This window comes from Cavia porcellus, unplaced genomic scaffold (genome assembly GCF_034190915.1).
Source record: "Cavia porcellus strain 051 isolate PalLab524CR breed Dunkin Hartley unplaced genomic scaffold, mCavPor4.1 scaffold_16, whole genome shotgun sequence".
Taxonomy (NCBI): domain Eukaryota; kingdom Metazoa; phylum Chordata; class Mammalia; order Rodentia; family Caviidae; genus Cavia; species Cavia porcellus.
In genome coordinates, this window is record NW_026947499.1 from 48,921,086 (window position 1) to 48,936,904 (window position 15,819).

A 15,819-nucleotide genomic window follows, 5' to 3' on the forward strand; every position below is an offset into this window, starting at 1 on the left:
GTAATAAATTTAAATTAGCTATAAAGGAATCTAGATACCTCCCTATGGGACAGATGTCCACCAGAATGAAAATATGCACCCACAGAATCTTCCATGGGGCAAAAATCTCCAAATTAACCAACTTCTTGAATAAAGAAATTTTAAAAATGGGGGGGCTGGGGATTTAGCTTAGCGGCATAAACGCCTGCAAGCATGAGGTCGTGAGTTTGATCCTTGGTGGAAAAAAAAGGGGGGGGAAAGAAAGAAACTTTAAAAATGAAAACCAAAAACACCATATGCATGCCACTTCTTCCAGCCTATGACATCCTGTGCAGCCTCAACACTCGCCAGCAAGGTGGCCATCACCACATGTGGTCCCTTGACCCAGGACCAAAAAATGAGCCAAAATATACCTCTTTTCTTTATAACAAGAAGAAAGCAGAAGGGGAGGAAAGAGGAAGGGCTGGAGACAGAAGGGGGAAAAAAATGAAAGGGTAATCACTTACGAGGTACAAAATGAGAAGCAATCATGCTGAGACATGGTCTAAGGAAGACAGTCTGTGCTGATACTAGATTTCCAAGAAAGGCCAAATACTCCTCCACTACTGTTTGACTTCTGTTCAACCAAGGCAACTTCTAGAGTTGGGAGAAGAGGAACATTTCACTGACATTTATCTTCAAAGTACTGACCCACCTACTAGCCACTGAAATTAACAGTGAACTTACCAACAAAATGCTGATAAGCTGCTCAAAGTCTTTTGTCAAGTACATGATAGAAGAACGGAATTCAAACAGCCAGTTAATGATCTGGTCATCCTTAAATTAAATAAAGAAATATATTTTCAAAATCACACATCCTCTGAGGTCACAGAAAACAACATGTCTGCTGCTGGTACTTGGGAGACTGAGGCAGAAGGATCACAGCCAGCAGGGATCACACAGAGATCAAGATCGGCCTGCACTACAAAGCAAAACCGTCTCAAAAACAACAGTTCACAAAGGAGCCACAACTACTGCTTTCTCTATATTCATGTTGACTAAATAGTGTTATCAACAATAGTTTTTTCTAAACCCAACCTGCAGCTGATTAAAACATATTTTAATGTATTTGCGTAAATAAAGGCTCCAAGGCAGAGGATGTAGCTCAGTGGTGGAGTGCATTCATGAGGCCCTGGTTTTGCTCTCCAACACAAAATACTATTAGTTTCCATTACACTACAAAGTATTCTTCTGATCAGCTTACGGTTTTAAAAGTTTTATTTAGCCTTCCTTCTACTGTCTTTTTTTTTGGTACTGGGAATCAAACTGAGTATCTTGCACTTGCCAGACAGGCACAATGCCACTGAGCTAAATCCCCAATCCCTAAAAGTTTTAAGTGATATGAGAAAAACTGCTTTTTTAAAAAGCCATGTATAATTTATATTATCAGAAATGTAAAATGGAAATTCTTTGGGGGCTGATACTAGAGATAAAAACTAGAGTTTTTATCTAGTTTGTAGTTGTGACATAAACTACATCTCAAACCCCCCAAAAATATCACTTATATTCATGCATATATACAACACATGCAGAAAAAAATTACAAGGGAAAAATCCTAATTTGTAAAGGATAACAGTTCATGCTTGGTAAGACATAGTAAGGAAAAGAGACTAAATAAAAGCAATTCAGTGTTATACCTACAACAAACAACTGAAAGACGAGAAAAAAGACTTCAGTGAGAATATATCACAAGTGAGACAGTGTTTCATTTTTCTCTTCTTTTTTGAGACCGGGTCTCAAGCTAGGCTTGAACTCACTACACAGCCCAGGCTGGCCTTGAACTTGCAGCCATCCTACTGCCTAGTCTCCCGAGTGCTGGAACTACGAGTGCTGGGAACCCTAACCCTAACACACCACGCCCGGTATTATCTTTTTCTAATGGGAAATATTCTGCTGGACAATAAATTATTCCTATTTTACAGGACAGGAATTGGAGATTAAGAGATTAATAAACAACTTGCCCAACTGACAGACCAATAAAGGGCCAGGTTCAAACCGTCGGACCAGCACCAGGGCTACACTGCACTTGCTCTCCACAACGCCTTGCTACAGTTAGTGAAGTGCTGCGCCGGCTTTTTCCCACCTTCATCCAACTAACTAGCTGGTGCTTTCTATGTGTTATCTATCTAACAGACCTCTGGAGACTTGATCATTTTCTAATGAAATTCCAGGTAACACAACAGGAAAATGAAGTAAAACACAACTCATCTTCATAAGCCCACAATCATTAAAAGTATCATTAAATCTGGTATAATGGCACACACCTCGGGGAGGCTGAGGCAGAAATACTGAAAGTTCAAGCCCAGCCTAGACAACTCAGCAACACCCTGACTCAGAATAAAAAATAAAGACAGAGGAATGCAAAGACCTGGACTGAATCCCTAGTGCCACAGAAAGACAAGTGGAGGAAAATAACCTTAATGGCTGTTCACTGAGACCTCAGGCACAAACACCTATATTTATGAACAAATAACAATGAGTAAAATGTATCCTATTTCCTTTCCACTTTAAAAAAAAAAAAGTTCAAGGGCTAGAAAAAACCATGGTAGATAAAATATAAAAATAGTGAAAAACAAAAAAACTGGTCACAGACTTTGATGCTTTAGTAGTGAACCGCTGCTAAGTGCAAACTGCACAACTTCTCTAGAGAAGCAGACACACCCACCATGATTCGTGGTATGGCAAGAATCTGCTGCCCATAAAATATGCCAAAGAAACTGATCTTTGGACCTGAAAGAAGGCAAGAGTCAGAGATCAACTGATGCCTCAGTTGTCTTTATTTTCTGGGCGTTACATTCCTTACAGAAGGAAAAGCACTTTTTTTGGTTTTCAGAACAGAAAGTAGTTCAGCAGCAGTAGCTAACTGCTCGGAGCTAACATGGCACGTGTGTTACTGTAATTTTTTTTTTAAGGCAAAAGATGTTAATGTCTGAGGTTTTTAAACTAAAATCTCAGTGTTCAGTTTTAATTGCAGTGTTGGCACTTTGCAGTTGGTCTCTAAAAGGTTCGCCATCACTGGCTTCAAATATACGATAAATAAGCCAACACATAAAGGCTCCCAGGGGAGCAAAGAACCAGACAGGTCACAGAAGACCTTGTGAGCCAGACACAAAATTTAAGAAAGATCTGCTGGACACGGTAGTACATGCTTCTTCGGAGGCTGAGGCAGGAGATCACTGTGAGTTCAAGGCTACATAGTGAGTTGAAGGCCAGCCTGAACTACATAGCAAAACCCTGCCTCAAAGGAAAAAGAAAAGTGGCGAACTCAGGGAATAAAGTATCTAGTGGGAAATGAAGATAGAAAAAATGTTGTAAGCTGTGCTAAGAAGTTGGCTCTTCATTCTTCCACAGGCAGGAAGTTCTTTTTAGTAAGATAAAGACATGTCTGGACTTGTGTTTCAGTGAGATGAGTCAGGCTGTACTTTGAGGATAAATCTGGAGGGAGGAAGTAGGGCAGGATAGGACCTAAAAACCACTAAACAGTTACTAGAAGCATCCAGATACAAGAGCATCAGCAAAACAGAAGACTTAAAGATCCCCACCCCCCTACCCCAGAATCTGGTGAATGAATAGATATGAGAAGTAAAAAAGTCCAGAAAGACTGAAAATTCTTAGTTCAAGAACTGGATAAACAATAGTTAAACATGAAAGAAGGCTGTACAAGAGCAGGTTTAGGAGGGAGAAAAGGTGTTTGATTTGCTAGTTTGGAGCATCTGTTACAATTCGCACCTAACAGGAAGAGAAGAACAAGGTTGGAGCCCATCAGAAATGAGTTACAGATATGATCTGGGAAGTTATGAGGACACAAGTAGATGCATAAGACAGTGATCACACAAGAAGAATCTACAGACAAATCAAGTTTGGATGTCCAACCAACACTTTTATAAGTTATGAACTTATAAAAGAGAATAGATACAAATAATCAGTAGAGAAGAGGATCATAGACACTAAAGAGGGGTTTTTAAAAAGTGGTTGTCCAACAGGCCAACTCATATAATTGCAATTGGAGTTTTTTGGCTTTTGTGTTTGTGTGTGTTAGTGGGGACTGAACCCACGGCCTTTGCACTAAGTTATATCACCAGCCCTTTTTTATTTTGAGATAGTCTCACTAAATTACCCAGGCTGGCCTTAAACTTGCAGTTCTTCCCATGCAGCTGAAATTACAGACATGCATCACTGCACATGGTTCAGTGAACTTTTTAAAAATAACAACCAGACACAGCAGTGCACATCTGCAATACTAGCTACTCGGGGGATTGTGGCAGGACTGCAAAATAAAAAGGGATGGGGACAAAGCTAGCAGGCGAGGGGCTCTGGGTTCAATTCTTGAACCACGCACACAGGAAGTCCACTGAAGTCAGGGTGTACAAAGTCACTGGTGACCTCTGTTGGGGTAATTACAGCAGAGATAACAACAGTGAACTCAAATCTAAATGAGAAACAAGGAGGTAGCCAGGCATCCTGGCATATGCCTGTAATCCCAGCACTAAAATGCATATAATCCCAACACTCAGGAAGCTGAGATAGGAGGATGGCTGTGAGGCCGAGAGGAGGGAGAATCACTGTGAGTTCAAGGCCAGCCAGAGCTACACAGGAAGTTTAAGGTGAGCCTGAACTGTATAGTGAGAGAGAAAAAAAAATACAAAAGAAATGAAGATCCGCAGATTTCAATAAGAAAAAAGCAACAGCTAACAAAGCAAGCTCTGAAGAACAGAATAGACCAAATGTGCAAACAATGCCTTATACAAAGTGCAAGCAACTTTACTGTGCCACCTGACAAATAAAAATTACCTTTATGTCTGGATCTGACAGCTGATTCTTCAACAACTCAAAGTCATTTGTTTCACCCTGAACAAGAATGGAGGAAAATTAAATTATGCTTGCTGTGGTTTCCTGTTAAAACACCGACTTTTCTTTTTGGAGAGAAGGCTCTCGCTCATAATTCAGGTTGGTCTGGAGCTTACTGTGTAACCCAGGCTGGCTTCAAACTTGCAGTGATTCTCTTGCCACAGCCTCTTGAGTGCAAAAGAGCAAGACTTCTAAGTATACCTTAACATCTAATCAAATTGCAGAAGGAACCTTATAACTTCCCATACATTCCCTATAATTACAAAATCATGACTACAAAATTTTTAAATTCATATTAATAGAGCCAAAGGTGGAGGAAAATGCCATTCATATTTAGCTATAGTTGTGCACTGACATTTAAATATAGTTGATATTCTTTTTTGCAGTACTGGAGATCAAACTTGGAGACTTCACATTGAGCTACAATCCCAGCTTTTTTTTCATATACTACCACACCTGTCTTCAATTCATTTTTTTATGTCTATGTACGCATACTGGTCTTTCCTTTTTATTATTATTATTACTTTTTGGTGCTGGGGATTATACCCAGGGCCTATTATGCTAAACACATGCTCCATTACTGAGCTACACCTCCAATTCCTAGGCTCACCTTTAGTATATCAGTTATTCCGTGAGCAACAAAAACTAACCTTCACACATTATCTCTTACCTTTTTGTATTTCACCAAGACTTCTGTCACAGTTCCACCAAACCGAACAGTTTTTCTTGGAGGAGAATTGAAGAAATTATTCTTTAATGCAAGCATATCTGAAATCCTATGGAACCAAGATTACCAAACTATTACATTCATGAGAGTGAGTAATACATCCAGGGCTAGGGATATAGATCACTAATACTGCACTTGCCAGGAATGCAAAATGCCATGGGTTCAATCTTTGGAACCACAGAAAAATAAAATAACCAACATTTATTGAACCATCGTTATTCAGAATGGTGGGATAAGTGTGTTCAAAGCAAAGGTGAGTGTTTTGGGGGCAACTGATGGCAATGTGTCATTTTAAAAACAGGGTCTCCCTTTGTAGTGACAGTTTAAGGCTGCCCTTAAACTCACTATGTAGCCCAGGCTGGCCTACAACTCATGGGTACCTCCCACCTCACCCTCCTGGGTGCTGGGATTTCAAAAGTGAGCCACAAGCCTTCTTTGCACCTTTCACTGAAGTATACTTTCCATATTTAAACATTCCCTGTATTTTTCAATCACACCATAAATGCCTGCTATAGTTTCTTAAACAGTCATCCTTTTATTTATTCCTCTTTATCCCCTGAGAATCCATTTATTCCCCACAATAATTTATTCTCTACTCAGCAAAAGTAGTTTTCTAGATGCACTTAAAAATAACCCAAGTTTCTACATTAACCATACAAAATCTTTCGTCCAGTGTCTGCCTACCTCTCTCTGACCTCATCTCCAACCACTTGTTTTACTAAAAGCAGTGTCCTTTCTGTCTTCAAACCTGTCAGTATGGTTCCCATTTCACTTACTGCTCACACTATCATAAGCAATCCTTTCAGATCTGTACCAGGTTAGATTCTTAACCTACATTGAGGCTTAAGTTCCAATGTCAATGCCTTCCCATCAGAAATCTACTGTACCCATCCTCCTTTCTACCCTCCCATATCTTGCTGTATTGCTGTGCTTTTTCAAAGTGCTTTAACTATGTAAAACTATCTCGTTGGCTGATTTATTAGCCAATTTACTGTCTCCCCTACACACACACATATACACTGTAAGCTCTATTGTTAAAAAGGACTGTTGCGACAGTCTCTGGACAGACCTGTACCCCTAGTGTCTAACACTGGGAGTATACACTTAATGGGTAATTGTGAATATTATTCTAAGTGTTTTTCAAGGTCTGCTTTGTTTAAACAGTTGAAAGAAAAAAAAAAAACCAGCATCCTACTAATTCTAAAAGTTAAGTAGGATAAAGACTACTTTACTAAATACGTGTGTCCAAAGAAATTTCCAAACAGAATGTTAGGTTTAGGATCTGTCATCGATGACAGCACTCGTTTGAAAAAATTCGTGGTCCAGAAAAATCCCTTCCAAACCTAGATGAAGAAGCGGAACAGAAGAGGTCCCAGGCCTGGTCACAAGGCAATGCCCAGGCCTGGGACCCTGTTAGGGATCCACAGCGGTGGGTGGGTAAGGGGCTGGAAAGGAGAACAGACTCATTGATGCCCATCTCCCTTTACCCACGAAGGCGTAACCGGCTCACTCTAGCGAACCCGAGATGCCGCCGCCAGCAGCACCACAGTCGAGGTATGAGCTTTTATCCCACACTCGTTTAGCTCTGTCCCAGACGCTCAGATCCGCGCCCCCAACTCCAATCCCAGACTCGCAGACGGAAGAAGCAAGAGTTTTACCCTGTCCCCGACGCGCCCAGCGCCGCTACCGTAGATGCTGAAGCTGGCGCATCCGCGACCAACCGCGTGCGAAGAAGCGGGGCCGCCATCGCTCCGCACACGCGAGCCAGCTGGGCCTGGCTTAGGAAACCTTGCTCCTTCCAGCGCCCGCCTCTGCTCCGGAAGTTGCTTTTGTGAGACGCCGTTTTCAGCCAATCAGAGTCCGCACATGTGAATCGTCTATGGTCCGCGGGCTAGGGCGCCACCAAAGCTTTCTCCGCCGCTTCTTGCCAGAGGCTCTGCCTTCGCTTTGGAGGACTATACTGAACATCCAAGAAGTGCGAAGTGTTGCCGGAACTCTATCAGGGTTTGGTTTTGTTTCCTCAGTCTTGGAGATTGAACCAGAGGCCATTGCACTGAGCTACATCCCCACCCTTTAAAAATATTTTTATCTTGAGACAGGATCTGACAGATTTGCACTGGCTGATCTCCAATTTAGGTGTTTGCTGCCTGTGCCTCCCAGAGAGCTAGAATTACAGGCGTGTGCCTCCACGCCCGCCGAGTATTGAGTTTTTGGAAGTCAAGCCACCCTCAACCAAATCAAGGAACTAGGGCTTTTTCTTTTCTTTTTTTACTTTTCATTTGAGACAGGATCTCTCCCTGTAATTCAGGATAGCCTTGAACTCATTGTGTAGTCCATTCTGGTCTCGAACTCACAGCAATCCTACTCCCTCAGCCTTTCAAGTGCTGGGATTACAGACCTGTGCTGCCTTTCCTGGGCAAGATCATATTTTTAATCCAAATTCTCACAGAGAATCAGGATTCGAACTTGACTTTGTGACCCAGAGCCTGGAGTCTGTACCACTGTCCATCACTAAAGATAATCTTTTTTTTTTTTTTTTTTTTTTTTTTTTTTTTTTTTTTAGCGGTACCAGGGATCGAGCTCACGACCTGAAGCCACTGAGCTAAATTCCCAGCCCAACCAAAGATAATAATCTTATCCTCTTGGAAACATTGTGTACTCCCAGGGATTTACCCAGGGGCTGTGGTGAAACATAAAAGAATTACCCTTTAAACATACTTTTTTCAACCGACCCCCATCTGAGGATCAAAGCTGGGGTCTGGTACATGCCAGGCAAGTGCTGTACCGCTGAAACCCAAACATAAATCGGTTAAAAGAATAAGTCAGCCATACCACCAAAGCAGAGAAGGATTTTCCAGGCAAAGGGAGCACAGAGGCCGAAGCTTGGGAACTGCTACTCCCCTTAGTTCTATTGTTGAGACCGGATTTCTTTATGTAGTTCAGGCTGGCCTTGAATTGACTGTGTACCCCAGACTGGTCTTGAATTTGCAGTAAACTCCCTGCCTCAGCCTCCCAGGTGCTGGGATTACAGGTGTGTGCCACCATATCCAGCCTTTTAGTACTTAAGGCTAAATGAAATTTTTGGAAACTAGAGAACTACTAACACATAAACCAGTTACAGCAACTTGTTAAATGTAAAGCATCGCTCTGTGGCCCAACAGTGTAAAATCAGTAACTTTCTGCTGTCTCCATTTGGTACCACTGTTCAGACTGCTTGTGGAATGTTGGGCAGAAATTAATGTCCTAAGAGCAAAATAAGTAATTGCACAGTAGCTCACAAAGGAGCTTCAAGATGGCTGTTTTTGCAGGAATGTCTCTTTTTCCGCCCCCAATAAAGCAAAACAAAATAAATAAATACAATCCATAGGTATAATTCATATCAGTAGACATATAAATAAACTGTTAAGCAATTCAACAATTACACTTTATTCTTTCATTTTAAAAGTTAAAGGGCTGGGGATTTAGTTCAGCGGCATAAGTGCCTGCCTGGCAAGTGCGAAGTCATGAGTTCAATCCCTGGTACCACAAAAAAAAAAAGAACCAAAGAGATAGATCTTGGGGCTGGGGGTTTAGCTCAGTGGCATAAGTGGCTGCTTGGCAAATGTGAGGTTGTGAGTTCAATCCTTGGCACCAAAAAAATAAAAAACTAAAAAATAAAAGTCGAACATATCCAAAAGAATTGTTTATGAACACCTGTGAATGAATATACCATATAGTTTAAGAAGCAGTGCTGTGCACTATGGGTGGTGCATGCTTGTAATCTCAACTGCTCTGGAGATTGAGGCAGAAAGATCACATGTCTGAGGTCAGCCTGGGCAATTTAGTGGGACTCTGTCTTCAAATAAAATAAAAGGGGCTAAGGAATATAGCTAAGTACAAGGCCCTGGGTTCAATTCTCAACCCCAGAGAAGGGAGGGAGGACAGGTGGGAAAAGTTAACCAGAGCTATTGAAGCTTCCTGTGTGCTCCTAACAGATCCCATTTGCGCCTTGCTTTCTTCCCAAAAGTAATCTTTATGCTTTCACTTTGCTAAGAAGATTTTTTAAAACTTAAGCACCAGGTTAAGCTTCCAGCCCTGAAAAAGAAACCCACTTAACATGAAATAACATAATTCACTGCTGAAGTTCTTTAGTCATAACCCTTCCTTGGGTCTTTATTCAGTTACTTCATTTCATGGGGCAACTCATCTTCCTGGGACAAAAGCCTCTTTTATCCAATTTTTCCTTCCACAGAGTCCCATTTTCCTTTGTCACCTGTGGTAGCCAAAAAATAAAAATAAAAATCCTCCACTCCAGGCTAGGTGTGGTGGCACACAATTGTAATCCCAGCACTCAGGAGGCTGAGGCAGGAGGATCACTGCAAGTTTGAGGCCAGCCTGTGCTACAAAGAGAGTTCCTTGAACTGAACTGCATGAACTGCCTGAACTGCATGGTGAAACTGTGTCTCAAAAAAAATCTTCCCTTTCAAAATTCAACAACAAAAGCAAATGAACTCTAGCTAGTTTATAGGAAAGGATATTTATGCTAAAGATATGTGGCTATTATTAGGTATCAAGAATTTCTCATTGATCAAATTTGGGTCCAGTGCCCTTCTGTAATCACTCAGTGTTGAGTGGAAATCTGGATGTGATTGCATCCAGATCCAGTGCATGCATACTTGGAAGGCTGAGACAACTGGAACATCTGAACAGCACAGTGAATTCTCCATTACACCTGCACACACCCACAAGCAAGCTAAATAGATGAGTTCATATTATACCAGATAAATCTTTCAATGATCTTTGCTCTGAAGCAAGTCCCAACAAATGCTCAGCAAATCAAATGACTGAATGGTAGGGAAGATCCATGCCAATGATATCCAAACACCAAAACCAATAGTAAATATCTTGTTTGTTTTCACTTTCTGAAAGAGTCAATGATTATTCTGAGTTAGGTTTTAAATGCTCCATTAACAAAAGTGCAAGTTCTCATCTATCTTTAGTTTTACATATGTGTGTATATGTAAATATTCTCCCTCTTATAAATCATTAATTTAAAGTTTCCTTCATCCCAGTATTAAAGAAAAGTAAAAAGTAATTTCTCAGTCTTGACATTGATTTTTGGGGGCTACATAATTCTTTTGTGAAGGTAGGGAGCTATCCTGTGTGTTGTAGCTAGAATCATCTCTGATTAGATGATGGTAATACGCTCCTCATCCCTGTCATGACAGGCAACAATGTCTCCAGACACTGCCAAATGTCCCGTGATTATCTTAGTCAAGAACTATTGGTATAAACACAGAATGCAATTGAAACGGAGAACAACAAAGAATATATATATATATATATCTCCCATATATATATCCCACATATATATCCCATATATATATGGGATCTAACTGAATTTGACTGAGCAAAGAACAATTCACTAATCATGCAGACCTCAAATCCAGAATAGGTTCAAACAGCTCCAGCAGAATTCCAGCCTGTAATATGTCAGGGACCATTTATGGACAGGAAACAGAAGTGTCATCCAGAGAAGGCTGGATTGGCTGCATCCTGGGTGTGTCTGCCTTATTTGAACATGGTCTGATCCGTTGTCCACTACGATGGACTAAGACTTAGCTGCTATGATTGGCTGAAATTCAGCTATTCAGCTGTGTTATAAATATAAAAGTACAATCCAAGAAAGGCTTTCAGCCACTCTATTTCCTAAGTTAGTTTGCAATTCCTTATGTAAGCACTCAAGTGTGGAGGCATCTGCAGGCCAAATTTAGTTTAACTACAAATAAATCACTTACTATTTTATTCTGCTAGAAAATAATGGCAAAACTATTGTATTTAAGAAAGCTAGGCATAGTGATGTACACCTGGAATCCCAGCACTTGGGAGGCTGATGCAGGAGAATTGCTGCAAATCCAAAACCTGCTTAGGCTATGTAGTGAGTTCAAAGCTGGTACATAATATGACCCTGTCCCCCACCCAAAAAAAAAACTCAAACTATATGAGACTACTCATGTTAAGTAATTCCAATACATAATGTTTACAGACTTCGATCATAAAGATACAAGAGACAAGTATGTAGTATATCCCTAAAAAAGTGTATCTGACTGAACTTCTGAATCAATAATATATTTTATATTGTCTTATTGGCATAATATCTGAAAGCAGTTTTATCTGCTTACTTGGTCTTTGATTAGTAGAGACTACCTAACCTCAGCCTCATGTTTGTCTGTAGGCTTTCAATACAGTAACAGTTAATAGCTGTGTTCACACATTTCATAAATACTTGCTGAATATCTAAGTACTAGGCTCTGAGACAGCTTCTGGGTCTATGTGGCAAAAATATTAATAAATGGTTGTTGCACTCATGAAGCTTGTTATCTTTCTGATAAAAGAAACAGACACTGATCAAATATAAATTTATAAAAAATTAGGGAGATTACAAAGTGTTATGAGGCTCTATAATAAGCAAAACTGACAGCTTTAGGAAGGTCATAGGAGACTTCTCTCAGAAAATAATAACTGGGAACGACTGTGGAACAGGGGTACAACACAGAAGATTGAGAAGGGAATGTGATTCCAAGGGAGGGGGAGAAAAAGGGGTATGTATCAGGCTTTTAGCCTAGCAGTGCATTTGGAATAGTGGTGACAGAGATTTAAAAAAAAAAGGAGCAATGAGAAAATAACTAAAACGAACCCTACAATAAATCTAGAAATCTTTTCACAACATAAACACTTGTTCCCTTGCCTTCTTTATATTAAAATTGTCCCATTAATCCTTTTGAAAGCAAACCCAAAGGGTCAGAAACCTCGTGTATGTGTGTGTGTGCACATTTGTATGTGTACATGTGCCCGGCAGCAAATCAAGAGCCTGAACAAGCTAAGTGAATGTTCCACCATTGCTCAAGTCACAAAAATCTAAGGTGAGTGAACATTAAATTCCAAAGGAAGTGGGGCTGGGGATTTAGCTCAGCAGCATAAGCACCTGCCTTGCAAGCAGGCAGTCATGAGTTCGATCCCTGGTACCGATAAAAATGAAAAAACCAAAAAAAATCCAAAGGAAGTAATTCAATACTTATCAGTAGCAATTAAACATGGAATAACCCAGTAAAGCTGTTATCAATTGGCTGTGAAATCAGAAATAGGCAAAGTATAGCTCTTTGATGTAAAAGTTCTGAGCTATGAGGGCCAGAAACTATCAGCTCTTAGTGTTAGCAGCCCTCTATCAGCAGCTGCTGGCAGCCCTCTGACACTTTGGTGACTAGAGATGGTGGCTCCTGGCAATTCTCCACTGCTCTCCATTCATCTCTGGCTGCTAGCTCCCTTTTGTGTTACCAACCCTGGCTGCTGGACTCAGTACCAGTGCCTTTAGTGTTACCAGCTCTACTTGAGATAAAAATCATGAATAGAAAAATGCCAGCAGTAAGAGGCTTTGTCAGGACTTACGCTGCAGCCTAAGGAAAAACAATACAAAGACTGACACACTAAGGTTTCGGATGAGGTCACTTACATAGAGGAAAATGTGGGTTCACATACACATAACATCTTGATGGCTAACCAGACTTTCTTAATCACCTGTAGAGAAAAGGATCTTTAGAGTTGGGGATTTAGCTCAGCGGCATAAGCACCTGCCTTGCAAGCGCGTCGTTGTGAGTTCTATCCCCAGTACCAATTTAAAAAAAAAATAGTAGAGAAAAGGATCCTTGTGGACCAGATTAGGGATGGCTGTAGAGGAGAGGAGTCATCTGGGATGGACCTGCCATTGAAGCTTGCTGCTGCCAAAGCCAGAGCAGGCATGGGGCAGCTGACATATTTGTGGTTGGCTGTAAAGCATGGGGGACTGCCTTGGCTGTCGAAGTTGGAAGAAGTAAAAATTAAAACAGTACCTCTTGGAGAGGGTTAGGCCCTGCTTTCCTGTCTCCAAGGCACAGGAAATTTAAATTTTACTTCTATAATAGTAACAAGAAAACTATATAACTGTAGCTGTAGCATTTCCCTACTTATTAAAATAGTGTGTTAAATATATATTATATGCTACTAAAGCACATTTTAGATCAAGAATGTTACAATACAAAGAATATGCACCACCACTCAACACAGGTTTTTTTCTTTCTTGTTTTAATGATATAATTTCTGATACTTGGTACTACAGAAGTATACCCTGATCTAGTTTATAAGGTTTTAACAAGCAGCTCAACTCTTTCAGCTTAATGTAGAAAAAAGAATCAGAAAAGTGGATCAAACCAGACCATTACTGAGATAATGAGTTAAACTCTTAGTTATTGCCCATATCTACTTTTCCAGAAGTATTATGTTGCTTTGTTCATTAGTAATGGTCTGTGTGCCTTTTTCATCCAGCAAAATTAGCCTACAGGAGATCTTAAAATGGTAGAGATTTCACATTGGATTGGCGAACATCATCCCAGAAATCTTAGTTTTACCATCTGTAATTATGCTCTTACGTAATTTTCTTTTGTAGTTTTTTTTTTTTAAGTATTAAGGATTGAATGCAAAGATTTACACATGAGGCAAACACTCTACTATGAACTACATTCCTACATTTTACTTTTATTTTTCAGACAAGGTCTAGCTAAGTTGTCCAGGTTGATCTTGAACTTGCAATCCTCCATCCTCAGCGCCCCACGTAGCAAGAATTACAGACATGCACCACCATGCCAGGCTTATTTTTTCTTTCTCATTTTGGTGAGGTAGTTTCTGATACTGGGTAATCATCAAAATGGAACTTTATTTTTCTGTGCAAATAACTACAAGAGTAGTTTATTTGATGCAATGATATCTAACTCATAAAATGGGAAAACAGAGGCTGGACTTGGGAGGCTGAGACAGGAGGACTGCAAGTTCAAGGTCTGCCTGGGCAATTTAGCAAGACCCTGCTTGAAAATAAGAGCCCCTGCTTTCAATCTTTAGTACCACAGGAAAAAAAAAAAAAGAATGAGAGAAGGATAACTTACCTTTTTTTGTCATTGTGGGACAGGGTTTCACTATGCACTTCAGGCTGGTCTTGAACTCACCATCTAGCATAGGCTGGCCTCAGAATCAAAGTGATCCTCCTGCCTCAGCCTCCCGAGAGCTGGGATTACAGGCACATGCCACTATTCCCTGCAAGTTATTGTATTTAATATGATTTTTTGAGCCAGCGTCTCACTATGTAGTTTAGGCTGAATTTAAACTTACAATGTAGCCCAAACTGACTTCAAACTCTTTTAACAGTCCTTCTGTTTCAGCCTCTCAAGCCCCCTAGGATTAGAGCTACGCACCACCACATCCAACCCTTCATGTGATTAATGTATTTGAAACAGAGTCTCTCTGGAAGTCCAGACTGGCCTTGAGTTTGAGATGCTCCTCTTGCCTCAGCCCCCAAGTGCTGGGATTATAGGCCTATATCAACACACCTGGCTAAAGTTAATTTTTAAATGTTTTTTAATATTTAGGGGGGGGGTAGGGATAGGGACAATTCCCAGTACCCTCTACCAAAAAACTGGAAAAATGAAAATAAGAAAAAATGAGTATTATATAATATAGTAAAATGATAATACTGACTTGGTGGAAAGAGAATTTAAACTCACTGCTTTCAGGTTGTAGTCCAGCCTCTGCTGCTAACTAGCTGTATGATCTTAGGCAAGCGACTTATAATTTTTGTTAGTTTTGGGTTTTAGGTGGGAGGAGGCTATGTGAAAGACTGAACTGCACAGCCTCTAGCCTTCTTAGAGTCAATGTCATTCATTATCATTTCACCAAGATCCACACTCAGTAATTGCTGTTATGGCTTATATCTAGATGCCCCAAGCCTCATACAGTCATAAGTGGGGTTTTTTGGAGGTACCTGGATTTAGGGCGTGCAATGCTGGGATTAATGGTGCCCCACTAAGGGTGTAGGTAGCACTGCTCAAAGGGAAGCTGCCTGGATGGAATCTGGAGGCAGGCTTGGCTGCTGCAGCTACTACTTTGCTGTTTTAGTAGTGCCTTTTGCCTGCCATGCTATGGTCTGTTCCTCCTCTACAGTGCCTCCCTGCCACGCTGCCCTGCCTTGGAGCTCACCCTATGGACTAAAACCTCTAGAAACTGTAAGCTGAGATAAACCATTTGTCCTTTAATTTTGAGTTTTGGATAACTTGTCCCAGCAAGGGGAAACGTAACTAAGACAATTGTTTAAAAATATTTCTTAGAGTGTGTGTGATGGTGCACTCCAGAGGCTGAAGCAAGAGGACAGCTTGGAGCTTGAAGCT

The 15,819-nt window shown here is 40.7% G+C and overlaps 1 protein-coding gene across 2 annotated transcripts in view; it reads right to left on the reverse strand.

Moving 5' to 3' along the window:
- The window catches only part of Rrn3 (RRN3 homolog, RNA polymerase I transcription factor), a 29,792-nt gene extending 21,692 nt beyond the window's left edge, over positions 1 to 8,100 (reverse strand). The window contains exons 1-5 of one of the 2 annotated variants that reach the window (XM_003478187.5): positions 7,252 to 8,100; positions 5,537 to 5,642; positions 4,810 to 4,866; positions 706 to 795; positions 486 to 615 (exon numbers count right to left, since the gene is read on the reverse strand). In XM_003478187.5, coding sequence (XP_003478235.1) covers positions 486 to 615; positions 706 to 795; positions 4,810 to 4,866; positions 5,537 to 5,642; positions 7,252 to 7,340 — 472 coding nt within the window. In that variant the 5' untranslated portion in view covers positions 7,341 to 8,100. The remainder of the gene's footprint in view (positions 1 to 485; positions 616 to 705; positions 796 to 4,809; positions 4,867 to 5,536; positions 5,643 to 7,251) is intronic. The other variant, XM_013142041.3, reaches the window with a different exon arrangement.
- Positions 8,101 to 15,819: the final 7,719 nt, after the last annotated feature.